Below are 24336 nucleotides of genomic sequence, written 5' to 3'. Positions count from 1 at the left end.
ACAATTGAGTCACAAACAATGAGATTTAAACAGAAAGTATTATCTAACCTTACTAATCCAAAATAAATGCAAATCATCAAATTACACATAGCTCTGTTAACAAATCTTAAAAGCATTACAGAAGTGAAACATCTAAGTAGCCTTTTTATCAAAAAGGTTTACGTACTTTGAGTGGTTACTCAACAATTACAAATTATCAGCCAATTCATCTATATTAACGCGCTTGCATGAAGACTTCTGCTTACATATTCTCGTGATTCCTACATTAGTCTAACAATTGGTGGCTTCACACAACACACCACAAAAACTGCCTACTACATCGTCTTTCGCTCACAGACAGCTACCTATGACAAAGCGCCCAGCGCTCTTTTACTCCAACACTATAATTATCTCAGACCAGAAGCAGTAACTCTGGGTCTGCGGTCTTACACAGTCAGGGTTAAAAAGCCTGTCAAAGACATACATCGTTTGTAAAATCATATTCGGGTGCCACATACAAATTTGCCCCAGTAGACTCCTTTCAAGGGTACAGTTTAACCGGCGTCTGCCATTTGGTGCGTATCCCAATTACAGTGCCTATTAGCCACTAAGAGGCCCAACATTCCTTGATTATTTAAACTCTTGTTTGAATTATTATGCAATTATTTTTTTTTATCGTCTTGTTATTGCTGGGAAGTCACTCCTTTACGGAAGCTATAATAGCTGTTTTTTAATTTCCCATTTAAGTGTTACTGTGTACGTTAATTTTGGTCAAACTTGTTTAGGTGTTTGTTGTTTGCTATATGTTGACAACCTTGTATGGCAGTGGTTGACGCTTTGCTGCCCTGCTGGTCTCGGGCAGGGGCGCATTTGCCTTCTGCTTTAACGGCTTTCTCGCCATCGCACGATGCCTAAATCTTGGAAGGTCACACGCGATTCTGCAGATCTCCCGTTTCAGCCTCAGGTTGAGTAGTTTGTCGTTATTCTTTTGGAATCGTGCCACGGCTGGGGTGTCGCCGGATTAGGAAGTAATTGTCTCTTTCTGTTATTGTAAAACCCTTGTGAGCGTGTGGTTAAGGTCTTTTGGCAAATAAAATTGAGGGTTTAATTCTCATGATGATTTTAATTGTGTTTTAGGGGCACGGTAGTTTATTTAACTACTTAGTGTAATTTATGTGGAAGAGGCTTGTGGCCAATCAGTGAAGTACTATTGTTGCTTCGATTTTACATGTGGTTAGCCTTCGGGCAGCTTGGCAGTATCTTGTCTGTATGAGAGCAGAATAACCAGTGGAGATATACGCATTTTAATGTCTTTTATTTAATGTTTGTTGAACTTATATTCAAGTCCTGTTGTGGGATTATCCCACACTTGTGATCTAGTTGTGGGGACAGAGTGCTGTCGCGAGTTTATTTCATTAATTAACTGTTTGTAGTCGGGACAGCGTTGTGTTGAACAGTTGAGATTTTTTTATGCTATTTGTAATTTTACGTATAATGCAAATGTCCTTATACATTGTGAATTTAATTTAAGAATCTTAACTATTTGTATGTACTAGAGCATACGCAGATGGCATGGTGTTCCTCGCCCGGAATGAGATAGAGACTCGCTCAGTCCTGGATGGGCTACAGACGAATGGGATGGTGGCTAGAAGCGAGGTCAACTTCCGAAAATCACATTTAATTAATATGGGTCGTGGATTAGAACCGGGGACGAAACGACCCTTACCTGCGGTGCAAACCCACTGACGTTTGGGTATCATATTCCATAAGGAGACTCCAAGAACGGCTGCGGACAACTACCGACGGTTGCTGCTGAGAGTTCGCACATCAGAACGACTGAACGCCCTACGGTTCGTGGATATGCGTGTTCACCCATTAATCCTTATCTTGATCCCATGATGTGCCACCGCACTATGTCTATGAGGATTCTGGCGGTGTTTGGATACTATGTAAGCTTGGGACAGCTCTTTAAGGTGCAGTACGAGACACTTATCCTCCCAGCGCGAGAAGGGAGCGCTGGGTTAGTCAACGTACTCTAGAAGACGCCCCCCAACATAGCATCTTCCCCCGGTCAGTGTCGGATATATCGCTCCCGTTAACGTAAATGCGCACGTTCATCGTTGAACACAGTTACGTTCGGGCGCATTTACCGACGTCCAGACGGCCGCTATCGAAAGACGTGTACCATCTGCTTCTGCGACATATCTCACGAAACAAGATGGAAAGGAAACATCCTGCCGTTAATTGGCAAGTGGTGCACGGAACACCACCCCATCATGCCTACAACAGTCAGGTCAACAAGGTACTTCGTCGTAAATCGGAAACAACCAACGAATGACAAAAAGTAAGCAATAAATTTGACGAATTCACCGATGTGTCAACATTGTGCAGTGTTGGATACAGATGACCACCGATTGGTTTGTGGCGTGACGTTGGCACTCTGGACTCTGCCAAGAAAGAAAGGAAGATCATAGCGTTCATGCGGTGCACTATACGTCCAACGGTCTCTTCTGACATTCTGTTTTTTCCTGAGGAAATGTATTCTCCGCGTCATAAGACGAACACAGTGGCGTGGATTACAGGACTGACGGCCCATTACCTACATCCAGATGCAGATATGAACTTACTGGATTACTGACGATACTTGCAAGATGGGCATACAAAACTGCTACGTCTGTGAAAGTAAAAGGACTTGCATACAAACTTCCTAGGAATGGTTTTTGCTGACCATCCAAATAGTTGGAGTGTGCCCGGTGCGCAAGATGAGCGGCGGTGCTGTCGTTGGTGGAACCGACCAATCAAAGTGATAAGTGACCAGCTATGGAAAACTAGGCGAGTATGCGACCCAGAAAGAACTAAAAGTTGCACATCTAGAAACGGAATGTTTCTTTTTCAATGTTGAAGGTTGTCGTGGTGGCCTCACTTTGACTTTTTTGTTACTACCTGCTGCCTGGTAGGACGGCAGCGAGGTTCCTTCCAGAACAGTTATGACGTTACAAGGACATACTCTGGTTTTGTGAACAATAACGGTGTCTGTTTCTCCTACCTTCCTATACCCGCTGGGCACGATGGTAGTCCCTTCATCGTTCTTTGGAGTTGTCGTCACAGTTTCTTCTTTTTTTTTGGAAAAAGGTGGTCGATGTCTCTCAAAAAATAGCTAAATACAAGAAAAAAATGTCGGGAGAGCACTCGCCCGCAAAAGGCAGGTCCCGCGTTCGAGTCTCGGTTCAGCACTTACTCTGCCTGAAGATTCTAATCAGCCCACGTTCCGCGGCAGAGTGATAATTTCATTGTAGTTTAACTAGCGTCTGTTCGAGAAAGGGAGTGTGCGAATGGGAAACGTACCTTCTTCTTCCTGGCGGAGTAGAGCACCCAGGCTAGGTAGACGATCATGATGAGCGAGGGTACGAGCAGGCCGGCTAGAGCGGCGTTCTTCTGCAGGCAGGCGTGGTAGAGGCCCACTAGGAAGGTCGCCGCCACGACGCCCAGCGCCATGTACTGGCCCGTGCGGCGCCGCTCCTCCTGCACACACGGCAGGCATAGTTAACCAACAGGGACACCCTGCCACAGGTATTAGCCCACACACATGTAATCGTGTTTAAACTATAAAACTTGCTGGCTTAAAGCAATTAAATGTGGTGTCAGTCTAGAACTTTTACAATTATTTTAAATCTACCTACTCTCAGTGTGAATAATTACATGATTTTTGCTATTCTCTAATTTTTTACAGATAGGATCCAGAAACGTCGGCAGGCCATTACGAAGAGACATAATGACAGAATGCGTACTCCGTTCAGTTGTTGCCTTTGCCCATAGCAGTCAGTGACCCTGAAATTAAAGGCAATCAGTTTAACATATCTTTCGGATTTAAACATAAGCGACTCCTTTTTGTTGGGCCGTATTACAGATAAGCTGTACAGCAAAAAACCCAAACATTGCTGAGATGAAAACAGTCATTCAGGAGGTCATCGGCAGCATCGATGTTCGGACACATCAGCTGGTCATGCAGAATTTCGCTATTCGTCTGCGCCACATCATCGCAAAAGATGGCAGACATATCGAACATGTCATAACATAAATCAGAATATCTGTAGTGACGTTTACATGTTGAATAAAGCGTGTGTTCCAGCCGCAGTTTGCAACTACTTTAGGGTTGTTTCACATAGTTCAAAAATTGTCGCCCTTTATTTTGCAGTCATGACTTATTAAACCCATATTTCGACAATTTTCACTCCTGTAAGCATCTGTTCCCCCCATGAACCATGGACCTTGCCGTTGGAGGCTTGCGTGCCTCAGCGATACAGATGGCCGTACCGTAGGTGCAACCACAACGGAGGGGTATCTGTTGAGAGGCCAGACAAACATGTGGTTCCTGAAGAGGGGCAGCAGCCTTTTCAGTAGTTGCAGGGGCAACAGTCTGGATGATTGACTGATGTGGCCTTGTAACATTAACCAAAACGGACTTGCTATGCTGGTACTGCGAACGGCTGAAAGCAAGGGGAAACTACAGCCGTAATTTTTCCCGAGGACATGCAGCTCTACTGTATGATTAAATGATGATGGCGTCCTCTTGGGTAAAATATTCCGGAGGTAAAATAGTCCCCCATTCAGATCTCCGGGCGGGGACTACTCAAGAGGACGTCGTTATCAGGAGAAAGAAAACTGGCGTTCTACGGATCGGAGCGTGGAATGTCAGATCACTTAATCGGGCAGGTAGGTTAGAAAATTTAAAAAGGGAGATGGATAGGTTAAAGTTAGATATAGTGGGAATTATTGAAGTTCGGTGGCAGGAGGAACAAGACTTTTGGTCAGGTGATTACAGGGTTATAAATACAAAATCAAATAGGGGTAATGTAGGAGTAGGTTTAATAATGAATAAAAAAAATAGGAGTGCGGGTTAGCTACTACAAACAGCATAGTGAACGCATTATTGTGGCCAAGATAGACACAAAGCCCATGCCTACTACAGTAGTACAAGTTTATATGCCAACTAGCTCTGCAGATGATGAAGAAATAGATGAAATGTATGACGAGATAAAAGAAATTATTCAGGTAGTGAAGGGAGACGAAAATTTAATAGTGATGGGTGACTGGAATTCGTCAGTAGGAAAAGGGAGAGAAGGAAACATAGTAGGTGAATATGGATTGGGGGGAAGGAATGAAAGAGGAAGCCGCCTTGTAGAATTTTGCACAGAGCATAACTTAATCATAGCTAACACTTGGTTCAAGAATCATGAAAGGAGGCTGTATACATGGAAGAAGCCTGGAGATACTGACAGGTTTCAGATAGATTATATAATGGTAAGACAGAGATTTAGGAACCAGGTTTTAAATTGTAAGACATTTCCTGGGGCAGATGTAGATTCTGACCACAATCTATTGGTTATGAACTGCAGATTGAAACTGAAGAAACTGCAAAAAGGTGGGAATTTAAGGAGATGGGACCTGGATAAACTGAAAGAACCAGAGGTTGTAGAGAGTTTCAGGGAGAGCATTAGGGAACAATTGACAGGAATGGGGGAAAGAAATACAGTAGAAGAAGAATGGGTAGCTCTGAGGGATGAAGTGGTGAAGGCAGCAGACGATCAAGTAGGTAAAAAGACGCGGGCTAATAGAAATCCTTGGGTAACAGAAGAAATATTGAATTTAATTGATGAAAGGAAAAAATATAAAAATGCAGTAAATGAAGCAGGCAAAGAGGAATACAAACGTCTCAAAAATGAAATCGACAGGAAGTGCAAAATGGCTAAGCAGGGATGGCTAGAGGACAAATGTAAGGATGTAGAGGCTTGTCTCACTAGGGGTAAGATAGATACTGCCTACAGGAAAATTAAAGAGACCTTTGGAGAGAAGAGAACCACTTGTATGAATATCAAGAGCTCAGATGGCAACCCAGTTCTAAGCAAAGAAGGGAAAGCAGAAAGGTGGAAGGAGTATATAGAGGGTTTATACAAGGGCGATGTAATTGAGGACAATATTATGGAAATGGAAGAGGATGTAGATGAAGATGAAATGGGAGATAAGATACTGCGTGAAGAGTTTGACAGAGCACTGAAAGACCTGAGTCAAAACAAGGCCCCGGGAGTAGACAACATTCCATTAGAACTACTGATGGCCTCAGGAGAGCCAGTCATGACAAAACTCTGCCATCTGGTGAGCACGATGTATGAGACAGGCGAAATACCCTCAGACTTTAAGATGAATATAATAATTCCAATCCCAAAGAAAGCAGGTGTTGACAGATGTGAAAGTTACCGAACTATCAGTTTAATAAGTCACAGCTGCAAAATACTAACGCGAATTCTTTACAGACGAATGGAAAAACTGGTAGAAGCCGACCTCGGGGAAGATCAGTTTGGATTCCGTAGAAATGTTGGAACACGTGAGGCAATACTGACCTTACGACTTATCTTGGAAGAAAGATTAAGAAAAGGCAAACCTACGTTTCTAGCATTTGTAGACTTAGAGAAAGCTTTTGACAATGTTGACTGGAATACTCTCTTTCAAATTCTGAAGGTGGCAGGGGTAAAATACAGGGAGCGAAAGGCTATTTACAATTTGTACAGAAACCAGATGGCAGTTATAAGAGTCGAGGGGCATGAAAGGGAAGCAGTGGTTGGGAAAGGAGTGAGACAGGGTTGTAGCCGGTCCCCGATGTTATTCAATCTGTATATTGAGCAAGCAGTAAAGGAAACAAAAGAAAAATTCGGAGTAGGTATTAAAATTAATGGAGAAGAAGTAAGAACTTTGAGGTTCGCCGATGACATTGTAATTCTGTCAGAGACAGCAAAGGACTTGGAAGAGCAGTTGAACGGAATGGACAGTGTCTTGAAAGGAAGGTATAAGATGAACATCAACAAAAGCAAAACGAGGATAATGGAATGTAGTCAAATTAAGTCGGGTGATGCTGAGGGAATTAGATTAGGAAATGAGACACTTAAAGTAGTAAAGGAGTTTTGCTATTTAGGGAGTAAAATAACCGATGATGGTCGAAGTAGAGAGGATATAAAATGTAGACTGGCAATGGCAAGGAAAGCGTTTCTCAAGAAGAGAAATTTGTTAACATCGAATATAGATTTAGGTGTCAGGAAGTCGTTTCTGAAAGTATTTGTATGGAGTGTAGCCATGTATGGAAGTGAGACATGGACGATAACTAGTCTGGACAAGAAGAGGATAGAAGCTTTCGAAATGTGGTGCTACAGAAGAATGCTGAAGATAAGGTGGGTAGATCACGTAACTAATGAGGAGGTATTGAATAGGATTGGGGAGAAGAGAAGTTTGTGGCACAACTTGACTAGAAGAAGGGATCGGTTGGTAGGACATGTTCTGAGGCATCGAAGGATCACAAATTTAGCATTGGAGGGCAGCGTGGAGGGTAAAAATCGTAGAGGGAGACCAAGAGATCAATACACAAAGCAGATTCAGAAGGATGTAGGTTGCAGTAGGTACTGGGAGATGAAGAAGCTTGCACAGGATAGAGTAGCATGGAGAGCTGCATCAAACCAGTCTCAGGGCTGAAGACCACAACAACAACAAAAGCATCTGTTTTATTCGGAGTTGGAATTATTGTAGTCTTCTTGAAGAATGGGGGTGTTTAACGTGTCTCATACAACTTCCACACCGGTTGGAAGAATTTTGTCATGGCTGACCCTCCCAAGGCTATAGTAGTTCTCACAGAATATCGTCTATTCCTGGGGCCTTGTTTCAACTTACATCTTCGGATGCTAAGTCAAATTCTTCTCGAAGTATCACATCTCGTCGTCATCTACATCCCCTTTTATTTCTATAATATTTCACTCAGGTACTCCCTAGCAGAGCCCTTCTATATACTCCTTCCACCTTTCAGCTTTCCCTTCTTTGCTTAGGACTCGTTTTCCATCTGAGCATATTCATGCAGTTGCTTCTCTTTCCCCCAAAGCCCTGTTTAACTTTCTTGCAGGTAGTATCTATCTTCCCCTAGTAACATAAGTTTCTAAATCCTTACATTTGTGTCGCTAGCCATTCCGGCTTAGCCATTCTGTACTTCCTGTCAATCACATTTCTAGCTATTTGTACTCCCTTTCGCCTGCTTCTTTTACTGCATTTTTGTATTTTCTCCTTTCCTCACTTAAATTCAATATCTGTGTTATCCCAGGATTTCTACAAGGACTTGTCTTTTTACCAATTTGATCCTCTGCTACCTTTACTATTTTATCTCTCGGAGCTACCCATTCGTCAGATGCTCTATTCCTGTCCGCTGTTCTAGTCAACCGTTGCCTAATGCTTCCTCTGCAACACCAAACAACCTCTCGTTCTTTCAACTTTTCCAGGTCCCTTTTTCTTAATTTCGTACCTTCTTCCTATTTTTTCAGTTTTAATGTACAATTCTTAATCAGTAAATTGTGGTCACAGTCCACATCTGCCCCTGGAAATGAACTATAATTTAAAATCTGGTTCCTAAATCTCTGTCTTACCATTACATAATCAATTTGAAACCTTGTGATATCTATAGGTCTCTTCCACTTTCTTTCGTGACCCAAATTTAGCAATAATTAAATTAGACGCTGTGTTAAATTCAACTAGGTGGGTTCCTCTTTTATTCCTTTCTCCCAGTCCATATTCACCTACTACTACTATGCTACACTACTTTCCTTCCTTTCCACACTGTCGACTTACAGTCCCCAATCAGTATTAAATTTTCATCTCCCTTACGTATCTGAATAATTTCTTTTATCTCATCATACATTTCTTTAATCTCTTCATCATATACATAGCTACATGACATATAAGCTTCACTACTGTGGTAGGTGTTGGCTCAGTGTCCATCTTGGCTACAATTGTACTTCACTGTGCAGTTCATAGTAGTTTAACAGCATTCCTCTTTTCTTATTCATTATTAAACCTACTCCTGCATTACCCCTATTTTATTTTGTATTTATAACCCTGTGTTCACCAGATCGGATGTCCTGCGCTCCTGCCACTGAACTTCACAAATTCCCGCCATACCTAACTCCAATCTATCCATTTCCCTTTTTAAATTTTCTAACCTACCAGCCTGATTAAGGGATCTAAAATTCCACGCCACGTTCCACAGAATGATACTGAAAAGACGGATCCCTCTCTTCATGAATTACAAGTTGGTCTGGCGTCTCAACAGATACACCTCCGCTGTGGTTGCAGGTACGGTACGGCTCTCTGTATCGATGAGGAGCGCAAGCCTCCCCACCAGTGCCAAGGTCTGTAGTTCATTGTTGTTAGGCCACGTTATATCTCCTACCGGGATGTTCCTGAGCAGGATAAAATAAAATCTATAGAGAAGTTCCCTCCTCCTGCACAGTAAAACAGTAGAGGACATTTTATGATTTAGCACCACTCATTCGATATTTTATCAATCGGCTCGTCAACAGTCAAGAACTGTTAGACGTATTAAAGAAGATCGCTCCCTGGGTATAAACACCACAATACCAAGAAGCGACGTGTTTTATGTCTGTGTAATTGTCTCTTGAAGCACCACATGAGTATGCCCGTCTGACCTCCACCATGGCTTTAATGTTTTAAGAAAAATGGCAATGATTGTGTATCTGAATGATTGTTTTCATGTATGATTGTTATAGCGTAAAGTTTCTGCTGAGTATGGATACAAGTCTCTTACCTGAAGCATAAGAGTAATGTGTACGCAGCTAACGAGTGAGACGGTGGCGCGAAGTGGAAGCCTACCCATACAGATTTTAACACTACTTCCATATGTATGTGGAGAAGAAGGGTTCGCCTAATAGCTGCTTAATGAGTGTGTAGCATGTATCGGTCTGCGTCTGCGATGATGGGGAGGATTTTATTTTGCAATGATTGTAGCTTATTCAAATGTGTATTTGCTCCCATTGAGCGTAGTTGTGATCTATACAGCTTCGTTGGCAGGATAAAATTCTTGTACAAACTAAGCTTCGTATCTACTGATAGCCCTCCCTCTCCACACAGTAGTAGTGTGCACTTAGTAGTGTGCACTTGGTAGTAAGCAGTGCAGCCCTCCCTTCTTGCTCTGTTTATTTGTTGCACGAATGACAGGCGCCAGTCGAGCTGTAGGCCCAGGTATGTTGCGGAGCCACTCAACTCTTAACACTCTGCTAGTCACAGAGATTGCTGGTCGGGAGCACTTAATTGCTTGTGAACATACAGCAACACTTTTTCTGGATTTTTTTGAATTTTTCATGTGTTGCACCACTGCAAGATGGTATCTACGTGTTATTGCAGTTTTCGTGCAATGAAGTTTAGGTTACTGTGTTTTCACATATCGCCGTATCGTATAGAGGTCAATTTCATTTCGTGTCAATTCTGGCGCGCCATTGGTGTAGAGTGTGTAAAGGACGGGGCCTAGAACCGACCCCAGCAGGACCCTGCTCAAAGCATTCGTGATCGAGCTAACATGTTTGCCTTACACAACATATTAAGCTATAATTACGGACATAATAGAACGTTTTCTCGATGTTGAAAAAGACCGCTTCTCTGCTATGTTTCTCGTCTCTAGCTCTACTCGTATATATGTATTCCACTAGACGCTGAGATTGTTGGCTTGTGCTGTGCTCAGGTCGGAAGCCAAATTACTAAGGGGTGATTATGTTGTTGTGTTTGAGGAATCTTGCAAGAATATGGTTTGGAAAATGTACACATTAACGGTAGTGAGAACTTAATTGCGGATTCACTTTTCAGCTTACCAGGCGTTGCCAGAATGCAGTGAACGTGTAGTGCAGGTGACCAGTTACAAGATTTATGTGATGAAATATACGGCACATCATCGCTATTATCGTGAGTTGTTTGAGAATATGACTGCACTGCAAAATGCAGATTCCAGATGGTAGAGGGCAAAACAAATTGCACAGGATCAATCTTCTAATAAATTAACAAAACTGTACAAATTGTATAATTATGTGATGTTTCACCGTAAGAAACCCGAGTGTTTATCATGGCGTGCATGCATACCTTATGCCTGTCAGGATCACATGATTTGTTAGATGTATGTTGTGTTGGGGCACTTGGGGTGGAAAAGTGTAAGGGAAAAATTGCATCCTATTGTTATCTGCAGAATGTACACGTGTACGATTGTATGCTACCAAGTCCATCAAAGCAAGGCCCATTGTCAAAAGTTTCAAGAAAGACTACTTCCTTCGATTTGGGACACCCAAAGATATATCTAACAAAGCCTGAAACTTTGGTACGAAAATTTGACGATCTTTTCTAATCGATCACAAAATAAAGCAAGTTTTTATTTGCAAATTCACCCCAAAACAAACCCAACTGGGGAGATATTCCGGGAATTTAGCTGGTTTATCCGAACGCATGCATCGAACCAGCAAACCCGGAGGGTAGATTTTGTTGCTCTCTTTGAGCAGGTGACGAACAGATTACCATACCTTTCCACGGAATATTTTCCTGACGAAACCGGGTTAGGAAAGGAAGAGCAAAAGGAGTGGGTGAGCCCATTTCATTAAACATGACACCGTTCAAAAAATAAAACATCATGAAAATTAAATAAGTTAAATTTCGTTAATATGGTGGCTTTGAACTGAAATTTGCATATTACCTCGTGTTCTCTAACTAAAGCAATTCCATGTATTAGCAGGTAGCAGCGCTGCCTAATGATGTAGTTATTACTATGTAGTAACTTCAGGTGGTGAGATGCATGACATGAACAGTTTATTCTCAGTATCAGTAGCATAGTAGCCTGATAAAGTTCTTCAGCTGTTAATAGCTATTATAAAATGATAGTATATTGACACTTCTCGTAGCGCTTTCATGATAGCTGTATAGGAAAGAAATTCAAATTTGGAAAAACATTGTGTTTGACTACATGAGATATCCAATTTATTGCCATACTAACAGGACTACAATCTTGCTACACCAACTACTGTTGTTTCCTGTCACTGCCAGGACAAAAGGCTCTAGTACAACGAAAGACTAGCCAAGGTTACAGTTTTCCCTTTTTTTGTTTACTCGATGACTAGTTTCAAGCCGAAAATGGGATTTTCTAAAATGCAGAAACCATGTCAAAAACGTGTAAAAGAACTGTTACAGCCAGGTAGGTAGGGAAACCACAGCTATGAGTAGTTATCTTTGGTAGTAATAATCGCTTCAGCTGTATTTAGTCCTTTATTAGTGGATCACTACCGGTTTCGTGGCACTAAAAGCCACATCTTCAGGTGAACATATGAGTAAAACGTTAGCGCGGTAAAGCTCGGAACCTTTTTACCCATCATTCCTTGTCCGCTAAAAGGTGGCATGTCATAGAATAAAATAGCCACTTTTCAATATAATGAACGGGTCCGCTTTCCGATCTATACGCAATAGCAACCAGGGGACGTGGCCGCGTGCTGTGTCGTACTCAGATACAGCCTGCTGGAAGTACACAAACACTCTCCGCGGGAAAAAAAAAACAGTGTGCAACCGCTGAAATGAGAAGTCCATAAATCTTTGGTAGAGGTGAGTAAAGTTTCTATTTCCGCACTACAAAAGAAGTTGGGGATATGTGAAACTTTGGGACATCTTTCTACGTAACTGGCTTGTCATCCACTCTCTTACGTCAGAAGTATCAATGAATTGAACATGTCGCAATTATATTTGGACTCTTTGAGTAATTATTAGTTCTTTGGAAATATTTAACAGATGTGTCGGCATAACAACAATATTCTCCAAAACCTACCAAGAAATAAGAATTCAAAGGAATGCAAATGTACTGTTTGAAACTTATAAACTGGATGATATGTTTACGTTATGGATACATTTCATCCTTTCCTTTATAGTCTTTACGTTTAGTGCCGAGCGCGATGAAGTGAATGTTCGAGCTACGTGGTAGAGGTGTATTTGACAGCGAATATTAGGCTGTCAGTATTTCCCATAACCGCCATGGAGAATACAGACTTTTACCTACGTCGCGCCTCAGTTACGCAGTTCAGAAACATTTATAATGCGCTGTCGCACTGGTACCTGCCATAACAACAGACTTAGACCGATGGGGTACACAAATTTCGCCCTGGGAAGGGGCCGAGGGGGTGTGTAGGAGGAGGGATTGGTTACTTCAGGAAGGACATCGCTGCCCCCCCCCCCCCCACACACACACACAGGCACACACTATTACCAAATGTCACATCCGAAATAACAAGCAGATCCCGCAGAGACAAGGGATAAGACCTCGAGATGAAGACGATGTGGCTGCCAACAACAGACATCTGCAGAGGATAAGAAATCTTCAGTTCTTTAAATGAATACTGGCGAAGTTTATACATAAGCTATCGGTAAATGTCGTACAGAAAAATTTGTAGCACACATCAGCTAATAAGAGGATTGCATAAATACAGGGTGTTACAAAAAGGTACGGCCAAACTTTCAGGAAACATTCCTCACACACAAATAAAGAAAAGATGTTATGTGGAAACGCTTAATTTCCAAGTTAGAGCTCATTTTAGTTTGTTCTTCCACCTACGCTCAATGGAGCACGTTATCATGATTTCATACGGGATACTCCACCTGTGCTGCTAGAACATGTGCCTTTATTTACAAGTACGACACAACATGTGGTTCTCAACAACAGATACGGTGACCGATCGATTGGTAGAGGCGGACCAGTTCCATGGCCTCCACGCTCTCCTGACCTCAACCCTCTTGACTTTCATTTATGGCGGCATTTGAAAGCTCTTGTCTTCGCAACCCTGGTACCAAATGTAGAGACTCTTCGTGCTCGTATTGTGGACGGCTGTGATACAATACGCCATTCTCCAGGGCTGCATCAGCGCATCAGGGATTCCATGCGACGGAGGGTGGATGCATGTATCCTCGCTAACGGAGGACGTTTTGAACATTTCCTGTAACAAAGTGTTTGAAGTCACGCTGGTACGTTCTGTAGCTGTGTGTTTCCATTCCATGATTAATGTGATTTGAAGAGAAGTAATAAAATGAGTCTAACATGGAAAGTAAGCGTTTCCGGACACATGTCCACATAACACATTTTCTTTCTTTGTATGTGATGAATGTTTCCTGAAAGTTTGGTCGTACCTTTTTGTAACACCATGTATAATGGCAGTTCGATCTGTACGTCCCGCAAGAGCCCAGTTATTTCCGTAAAAAATTAATTTTTACCGAAATTTAAGCCCATGTAAACTCTCTGACGCTGTACGACTTACCCTTAAGGGTCTTAGACGTAAAACAATAAAAAATGATTTTTCGATTAACAAGGTGTTCCAGGGGGGACATGACAGGAATGATCATTCGAAGCAAAAATGCATAGTAAACATGGGCTCTAAGGTACTTATCTTGAGAGTTACGAGCACCTCTTCATCATAGACACTGTGAAACAAATCTATTCTACTGCGAGCTTCTTGCTTTCGATACTGTGGGATGAGATAGCCGGATGAGAACAAGAAAAAGTTTTGCAGTAAGCAAGGGCATACGTTGAAAGATAGGAGCACTTTTTTAAGTAGAAAATGCGCCACATGGCTTAGGCGATGGCATATTCATAACAGCAGAGTGTCTAGTAAGTTCCTGCCTGAAGTGATGACTAATACTCTACAACGTTATTGAGCAACAGTTGCGGTCGTGAACACCAGTGCCATATGACTTCTCTATGACAGACTCTAGCTCTCTGTAGCGCATATAAATGTTACGCTCAGTAACAGGATTTGAAACAGTGTACAAAGAATCTCTGTTGCAATGTTTATCAGAAACTGGCATGCATTTGTTATGGTTTCCAGTTCATAATTAGTAGTTTTGTGTCAAGATTCTTTAAATGTGAAGCAATGCGAAACTAAAACCGTAGTTACAGTTACGATAGAACTAAATCGAGAAGCTTTTGATGGAACCAGTAAAGAAAAATGTAAACTCATATCAGAGCAAAATACGGGGTTGGACAATGAAAAGGAAGCTGTTGTAGAAGAGAAAATAGGAGTCAACAAATATTTCAACTAGTGTACTTTATAGGAAAACTCAAATCTGTGCAATAGGAAATGACCTGTAATTACAACTGAACTGAAGTCATGGAAACAATGAAATGCAATGCCATGGAATGATGTTATAGAAAATCAGAAACGTCGATCTTCAAGAGTGATGAATGTCATTTGAAAATTCCTGGCTGCTATATTCGATAGTCGTAAAAGAGGAAGGAAGTTAAGGGTTGACAGTAGTGAGAGCGAACATGTCATGCATGGAGGCGAGTTTAGTTCACTCCGGGTAGCCATGCAGAGATGACCGCTCTTCCTTCTATAACGTGCCAGTTGTATTTATCCAGTGCCTGAGCGTGATCGTGATCGTGTGAACAAACTGCGTGCTGTGTGTGGTATCGGTATTAGTAACCAGTAAGGACGTGGTGAGAGGGCCGCACCGCATAAGTGATACAAGTTCATATTACAAGATATGTCGGCAAGACAAGGAGGTGAGATGGCTGCAGCAATAGCTTCTGATGAGCGCGTGTATTGTAAATTCTGCGATGTTATGAATCAAACTGGCGGACCCGTAAACGTCTTTTATTTCAACGAAGAAGTGAGAGATGTAGCAGTACGTGCTGCAACTTTAGGCCATAGTGGAGTAAGGATGTTTCAATAAATTTCAGGACATGGAGACCGAAAGCATCTATAGCAACCTCAGATATTTCGAAATCGTTTTTTGCCAGTTTTCAGTGATATATGGTCAGGCCCACCCGGTTGGCCATGCTGTCTATCGCACGGCTTTCCGGGCGGGAAGGAGCGCCTGGTCACCGGCACGAATCCGCCCGGCGGATTTGTGTCGAGGTCCGGTGAACCGGCCAGTCTGTAGATGGTTTCTAGGCCGTTTTTCATCTGCCTCGGCGAATGCGGGCTGGTTCCCCTTATTCCGTCTCAGTTACACTATGTCGGCGATTGCTGTGCAAACAAGTTCTCCACGTACGCGTGCACCACCATTACTCTACCACGCAAACATAAGGGTTACACTCGTCTGGTGTGAGACGTTCCCTGGGGGATCCACCGGGGACCGAACCGCACAATAACCATGGGTTCGGTGTGGGGCGGCGGAGGGGTGAAGTGGACTGTGGTAGTCGTCGTGGCGTTGTGGACCATTGCGGCTGGGGCGGGGACGGAGCCTCCCCATTGTTTCTAGGTCCCCGGTTGCAATACGATATATGGTCAGGGAGCAGTATAAGGAGTGTTCAGATTACATACTGAAGACGGTGGAAAGGCATGAAATAGGAAAGAAAAAGTAAGAGACCGGAATAGATGAACCAATATGGCAAATTGGAAAAAGAGACGCAGTGCAGAACTCCGACCAATGGGGAGAACAGCGGCTGAGTACGACCGCGTTAACATCCCTACAACCGCTGGCAGACACGAATAATTGAATCACTAAGCTAAATGAACATATAAGACTGAAGTCTTGATGACAAAGTTAGTAGTTAACGAATTCGAATACAATGTGATTCCCAATAAAGGAAATGAAGCAATAAAGACTGTTATATTCAGAAATGGGTTTCCAGCCACAATATTACAGCGAATCTTCCTCCAGAGGAACTACTGTGATGTATGTTATAGAAGAAATTCCGGTTGTAGTAAAATGAAAACTATTGGTCGGGCCTAAAAGATGTGACTGCTCATGATATCAGATCCAGATCCAGTTCTGTTCTGAACAATTTTCATGACATAGTCATCAATGTGAGATTTTTACACTGCCTTTGGGAAAATCTGCCCATCAACTTAGTGAACCCTTATCTAATGTAAGTAGCAATAAACGCTGTACGTATCTTGAATTGGGAGTTAAATCTGCAGACTTTTTCTCGGCAAAATGCACATCTAGAAAGAGAGAATTTTGTTCCCCACAAATTGGTGTTACGGGATGACAGTTTGTTCACTCTCTTGTAAATGCGCCCCACCCCTACCCCGTCTAACGTCTTTGATTTGAAAATTTGCAGGAAGGATAACTGGGACTGCTTGAACGCTTTTGCGAAAGTCGAGGATAAAGAGCAGTTCTGTCCGCGTATCTGCGTGACAGGTACAGCTTGTGTACGCAATAGCCGGGGGACAGAAATAGTAGAGGAAGGCGCGGCGGCCTGCCGCTCTGACACGGTTAGCACAGGCCGCGCGCCGCCGCTGCCAGGACCAAACAAACCTCTGCCACTCTGACTCCGCGATTGACAACACTAGTCAACCGACAGACCGCCGTGTTTGCAGAGAACAGCAATGGTCCAGATGTCGGCTATCACAATTTTTACAGTCATTAGCTGTGAAAGTAATTGCTAAATCTCCTTACACTTTCAAAGATCAAATATCTTGTGAGTTTAGAGAGTGCTACAAATGCCACTTACATATAGTAACGTCATAATCAAGGCTAGGTTCTTTAAATTTAGTCATCAAATATTGATTTTAAAATTAATAGACTAAGATCAGCAGGTCACAGTGTATAGCCACAAGTCAACATCGACATTGACTTTTCGGAACGCGAATCAACAATGTATCTGAATTTTAGTGTAAATGCTGTTCGTAGGGACACTGTATAACTTTCTGGTAGCAGGTTGTCGTCATAATGGAGACAAGCTGTTAGCGAGTGGCTGCCAATGACTTCGTGTCTGACTACCAAATATTTGAGTTCCCTGAATTAAATTCAGCTATTTCACATACTACTTCAACAGAATTGTAGAGACGAAACTGTTGCAACAACACAAAAATCACCTAAATACTTGGAATCACCGCGAGAGTTCAGCGCTAGCGCAACGGGTTGTTCAAGTGATATTCATTGGACTGTTGCCTGTAAACACGTGCCACGTCAGTGCTCTTGGAAGAGAGCTGTGGCGGTGACGTGGCTCTTTTATCGTTCCCGCTTAGTGATTTTCGAAGTTGGAAAAAATCGAGAATCGAGCATACTTCGTAAAGAAAGGTATGAAAGTAAAGGACATTCATGCCGATTTCCAGAATACACTGGGGGCACTCTGCTCCTTCATATTCAAATGAAAAGTTGGTCGGAAGAGCTTAGATGATGATCCGCGCAGTGGTCGGCCAAGATGTGTCACTACTCCAGAAATCATTGCAAAAGTGCACAAAGTGGCCATCGAGGATCACCGATTGAAAGTGTGTGAAATTACTCACGCTTTCCAGATGTCATCAAAAACCGTATATCACTTTTTAACTGAAGAATTAGAAATGAAAAAATTATCGGCAAGATGGGTGCCGCGACTCTTGACGCTGGATCAAAAACGCGTGAGAATGGACATATCGGAACGATGTTTGCCCGTTTTATGAGAAACGAACAAGATTTTTTCCGTTTGTGACTACAGTTGAAACTTGGGTGCACTACTATGCGCCAGAGACAAGACAACAGTCAAAGCAGTGGAAACATGCTGATTTTCCGCCATTAAATAAAGCAAAGACAATACCTTTGGCGGGAAAGGTCATGGCATCAGTGTTCTGGGATGCGATGGGGATTCTGTCTGTAGATTATCTCCCAACTGGGCAAACAAGTACAGGAGAGTAATGTGCTAACCTTCTTGACCAATTGCAACAAAAGATGCGCGAAAAAAGACCAGGTTTAGCAAGTAAGAAAGTCATCTTCCATCAAGACAATGCTCGCCCGCACACACGTGCCATTGCCATGGCAAAATTACACGAACTAAGGTATGAATTGTTGCCACACTCGCCTTATACACCTGATATGGCTCCGTCAGACTTCCATCTCTTCCCAAAACAAACTTTTTCTTGGTGGACGAATATTCACTTCAAAAGAAGACCTGATAGCAGGACATGACAACTATTTTGCAGCCCTTAAGGGAACATTTTCGAGATGGCATCAAGTCACTGGAACATCTTTGGACCAAGTGCATTATTCTACAGGGAGACTATACCGATAAATAGAAGTTTCAGTGATGTTCCGAGAACTTTTCAAACCAGTCTCGTATGTGAAGCTGTGTGCTAGTCGAAGGACAATGTTCCTCAAAATGTTGTGTGTCACCCCCCAACTCCACAGGAGCATTTGAAATCAATAGAGGCCCCTAATTAGAGAAACCATGGTTTGTCAGTGTCAGTTTCTGATATCTACGATGCTTAGGATATCTTGTGTAAACTTTCTTCTTAGACAGTAAAACTTTTTACACTTCTAGTAGTGCGTCTGCCACAATTTGGCATTAAACAACACTACTTTGTGTTTTAACCCACAGGTGCGACCCTAGTCATTTGTAGCTATTATTTCAGAGCTTTCGTTCCTATTCTACAGTTTTCTAACCTTTCCTTCTTTTATATGATTGTACGTGAGTAATTATACTTGCAGCTCTCGTGTTCACCCTCTTACGAATGAGCTGAACTTTCAACGTAGGTAAAATGAGTTTTGTTAGGTTATGGGAATGTCTCCGCTGACAGTGCTCGACATAAATGACATTGATTCAAACTACAGGATGTTCCTGAATAATCTTTACAATTGCGATCACGTATGTTTCAGAAATGAGGATTGGTAGAAAGGTAAGCTTGGCGCCATAATCTTCACACACAGCTGAAGCTTTAGTAGCCGTTTAACAGAGTTCACTGTATGCTCCATATGCAGCACGCTGTGTATCTAAGCAATATTACAAATCCTCCCATATCCGGCGTTGACATGTCCTCATTAACATGTGCATTTGCTGCTCTGATTCGAGCTCACGGTTCCTGCAGTTCACGCTCCGCGTTCTGGTACACAGCATACTTCACAAATCACCAAAGAAAAGAAATCTAGCAGGTTTGCGTGCGGAGGCCTTGGGAGCGAAGAAGAAGGTCCTCCTCTGCAAATCCAGCGCACTTGAAGTTGTAGCCCTGAGCCACCTGAACGATCGATGCAAAGTGAGCAGTGGTACCGTCATGATGCAGCCCGATGTAAGGTTGCACTTCTTCGACCAGTGTAAATGCAAACGTTTCCAACAAGTCCAGATTAACAGTAAAAGATATGGACGCCTCTGCAGAGCAAAACGGTCTCACCATACTGTAATTAAACATACAACATCACATGTTTACCTTTCGACTGTCGCACAGATCCATATTCTGACATTGGTTCGTTTTATGTTCCCGGACGTATGGAAGAAATCTTCATTCGTGAACTTAACCTTTTCGGATAGTCTGTGTGATCGTCGATGAAATTTGCAATTGCATTGTGTTTTGGTCTCTCACGCTGAGTCGCATGCAGCAGCTGCATTCTGTAGACATGGAGCTTCAGTCTCTTGTGTAACACCATGCGCATCATCCCTTTGGCAGTCGCAGTTGTCGAGGCGCTTGACGGACTGGTTTGGTTGGGCTCCGGATAAACGCATGTTGCATCCGTTCTACATATGCATCACTCTTTATAATACTTCCGGATTCCATGAATTTTGTGTAACACTGTCTCATGGTCGGATGTGATGGTAGTGTGCTTCTGTAGCATGTCCAGAATTCCGCTGGATCTGGGCGTCAGATTCGGTCGCAATCAACTATTTCCCACACATTGTGTCATCTACCGTGGTGAAGGTGACCATTCTCTATAATAACTCACTTTTTTAAAGAGAAAAAACATATAAGTGTTTGTAAACATTATGCGGTAAACATTTCTGAAATGGATGTGATGAAATTTGCAATCATTGTGCACTTCAACAAAATAGAAAGAAATTCTTAAGCAAAACATATTTCTGGCAAGGAATTTCCTTATCGCCTAAACTGATAAATTGAAGGAGTAGTGTAATGTTAACATGCTCGAGCCACCTTTGTTTTGGTACTTACATTGTAGTGGTTGTCTGTAATGTAGGTAAGTGCTAATATCGAATGAAGGACCTTAATAGAGCAAGATTCATTCAGTGTAGGAGTACGTTGACCATAGAAGGGATATAGGAAGGGATGTAGCACAAGGGCCATTTTCAATTCGGAATTATACACACTCAGTGAAGCGATAAGTATGAGTTAGCACTCTGCGTTGGGTCCACAGATGGCGAGAAAACTTATAACTGTCTTTCAGTCCAGTCTGTACTAACGGCATCAGTCCAAACTATGTTAGCATACTGCCATTTTATGCACCTGCTTATTACAGTTTCCATTAGACTTTTATCAGCATATTGAGAAATTCAGAACTGAAAGACGAGTCAGGCAAGGAGTTGGCATAGTACCAAAACTAATCTCAGCCGTAGAGGGGAAAATACCGAAACCATTCGCAGCAGCAGAGTGGAAAATGAATGACTGACATATTGTGAACCGACAAATCCTAACATAAACACTCTAAAGTGGATGTGATTTTGAAATTACGAAAAATGAAAATAAAGAATGCATATCTTTTTGCAGTCAATACGGATTAAACCTAACTAGAAGTATGTTCTACTTTTGTTGAAGTAGCTTACTCAATTCCTCGTGTGACTTACCATAAAGTAGACATATAGTAGTGGTCTTGAGGTAGACAGAGTGCAGTTGGGTGAATATTTTTGTTTTGAATCACAAATCAACCACTCACCACAACTAGCTGATTACGAGCGTATTTAAAAACGAAAGCTGTAGGTTTCTTGTGTTGAGTATATTGTGAAGCTGTTTCAGTAATAGCATAATATCACAGTTTCTGCAACAATCTTGGGTAGTTTTGGTGATTAATAACGTTAACTATTTTGTAGTGTAATTCTTGCAATATTTGGCGAATTAAAGCCTAAATGGTATGCATAATTGAGCAACTTTTCTGAATAACAACGAACATTTGATCTAATTTTAATAAGGTGTTGAGAAAGTCAGCTTCCGTAAACTAAAGAAAATATTCTTTTACTTTTTAACGTTTCTATGAAACAGTATTGGACAATGCGCAACTGGTTCGACCAACTAGTGGCCATCATTAGACTAAAAGCACGTGCTGCATGCATCTACTCTAGATAAAAGAACTGCAACGTTTTCTACACCTACGTCTACACACTTACGCGGTAACCTTCATTAGTCATTCCCTTTAGTCGCGAATAAAAGGAGGGAACAACGACGCTCTGTATTTCTCCGTACGATCCCTAATTTCTCTTATCTTGTCTTTAGAGTCCTTCCGCGAAATGGCGGCAATAGCATCTGTTTACAATCAGATTCAAATGCCAGTTCCCTAAATTTTCACGACAGTTTTTCGCAGAAACAACATCGTCTTCCCTCCAGAGATCGTCATTAAATATCACGAAACTTCTACGCGACACTTGCATGCTGATCAATACTAACGGTAAAAAATCTAGCTGCACGCCTCTGAATTACTTCTATATCTTCCTTTAATCTGACCTGGTGGAAGTCCGGAACAACGCGGCTGCCACGGTCGCAGGTTCGAATCCTGCCTCGGGCATGGATGTGTGTGATGTCCATAGGTTAGTTAGGTTTAAGTAGTTCTAAGTCTAGGGGACTGATGACCTCGGATGTTAAGTCCCATAGCGCTTAGAGCCGTTTTTTTGAACTGGTGGGGACCCCAAAAAATCGAGGAATGTCGTCTCCTTTACAGATCAACTAGACTTTTCTAAATTCACCCAAAAGAACGAAAGCTGTTGACAACCATTGGCTTGTCGAAATCGGTTATGCATTGTGAAATGCATTTCAAATTGTGCTGTAAGGAAATAGAACATAATCAATGAAGCACATACAAGTATGTCCATTGAAAATGTATTTCTTCTTATGTGGAAAATATCGCAGTAAGATATGTTGCAATTATGAACATCTGTGCTGTGTGTGGTTAACCTGGAAACGATCAAGTCTCTCTCAGTGAGATTTTCACTCTGCACTGGAGTGTGCGCTGATATGAAACTTCCTGGCAGATTAAAACTGTGTGCCGGACCGAGTCTCGAACTCGGGACCTTTGCCTTTCGCGGGCAAACACTTTCCCGCGAAACGCGAAGGTCCCGAGTTCGAGTCTCGGTCCGGCACACAGTTTTAATCTGCCAGGAAGTTTCAAGTCTCTCTGAATCTAACGAAACTGCCAGTTGTTAGGGTCGGAAAACTGAAGTAACATGTCTTGTTCGAAGCACTGCGGCCTACATAAGAGTGTTAAGACGTGTGCGGCGGCACTCACCGACTCCGGCGACCGGGTGGTGGGCGCGCTGGGGACCGCCTCATCGCTGCCGCCGGTCGCAGACTGGCCTCCAGGGGCGGCGCCCGCGCTCTGCGTCGATTCCACCATCACTGGGCAGCCACGACTCTCCAGCGGGTAGTCACACTCCAGACTGCACGCCGGTGTTGCTACTCACAGCAGTGAGCTTTCTGTGGCGAATGGAAGCTCGTCTATAAAAACCGTTTTCAGCATTCCGCCAGTGGGCGATGGAACGACTAGCACTCTCGCATCATCCTTCACTTTCGATGAACAGTCTGCCTTATTCCTCCTCAACTTCGGTGCAGGTATTTACAAGTACCAAATATTTAACTACGTTCACATCTGTCGCACATTGCACCATTTCAGGCACTCGATTTCTTTAATAAGATACGAAAACAATAATTACAGCTACGACGGATTTTACGGTAAACACTTTCACTCTTGTCGTAAAATAGTGATATGCGGACAAATGAGGGGAGAATCTACCACAATACGTTGTCTCCGGTGAAGATGGTAACTGGAGCTCATTCGAAGACAGCTGACTGAGCAGGCAAGAGAAAGAGGAGTGTCAACAGCTCTTTCGTCAGGCTACATGCCGACTTATTCTGATTACACGATACAGCTCCTAAATGTCAACTGATCTCTCAAGGGAAATTCCAGTCTGTACATATGATGTTTATGAGAAGCACAAAATGAACAACTGTAAGACAATTCGAGCGGGAGTAATATACGCACATTAGAGCGGAAAACTCTTCGCACACTCTGACTATTTACAGCTCAACGATCTTTCGCCGAAATCACTAAACATGTATTCTTACGTTCATGAACATCGCATATTTACTGGAATGCTTCACTTACAGGATCAGGCTATTTTACCTAGAGGTCTCCAGTCTTCTTCACATTTTGCACACGAAAAGAAATTGTCCGCAACAAACACATGTGCTTTTTGGATTTACTGCCATCTACGCCCTGGAAAATTGTTTATTGATGCGGTACTGTACGTGCTCTAAACTAACGAACAGAACGTAGAAATTAAACGCCGACACTGCATTCACAATCGGTCAAAGACTCTGCACTGATCCGTCTTACACCGTGACTTATTCCGAGGATATGGCCGGATCTTGGAGCTAAGGCTGTCACGTGCAGGTTCGCTACGCAGCCTGTGTCCTCGCTGCTGGAGGGGTCCCACAACGGCCGTGTGCAGACACCTGGCGGTCCCTGCGTCGAGGCTGGCACTGGCGGTGTGCCGCGCTGGCCACGTCCGCCGCAGCCGCCTCCGCCTCCGCCACCTCCGCCTCCCGGCAGCGGCAGCAGGCCACGCATCCCCTCCCACCGCCCACGCGGTCTACAGAAGCGCGTAAGCTGACGCCT

At 42.8% G+C, this 24336-nt stretch overlaps 1 protein-coding gene across 1 annotated transcript in view; it reads right to left on the bottom strand.

Moving 5' to 3' along the window:
- LOC126162002 (uncharacterized) overlaps positions 1–24016 on the bottom strand; it is an 81200-nt gene extending 57184 nt beyond the window's left edge. The window contains exons 1-2 of the mRNA XM_049918226.1: positions 22948–24016; positions 3325–3501 (exon numbers count right to left, since the gene is read on the bottom strand). Coding sequence (XP_049774183.1) covers positions 3325–3501; positions 22948–23055 — 285 coding nt within the window. The 5' untranslated portion in view covers positions 23056–24016. The remainder of the gene's footprint in view (positions 1–3324; positions 3502–22947) is intronic.
- Positions 24017–24336: the final 320 nt, after the last annotated feature.

The sequence above is a fragment of the Schistocerca cancellata genome, chromosome 1 (assembly GCF_023864275.1).
Source record: "Schistocerca cancellata isolate TAMUIC-IGC-003103 chromosome 1, iqSchCanc2.1, whole genome shotgun sequence".
In the NCBI taxonomy this organism is placed as follows: Eukaryota; Metazoa; Arthropoda; class Insecta; order Orthoptera; family Acrididae; genus Schistocerca; species Schistocerca cancellata.
Note: the sequence above shows the minus strand (reverse complement) of the source record. Positions and strands in the feature narration are given on the sequence as shown.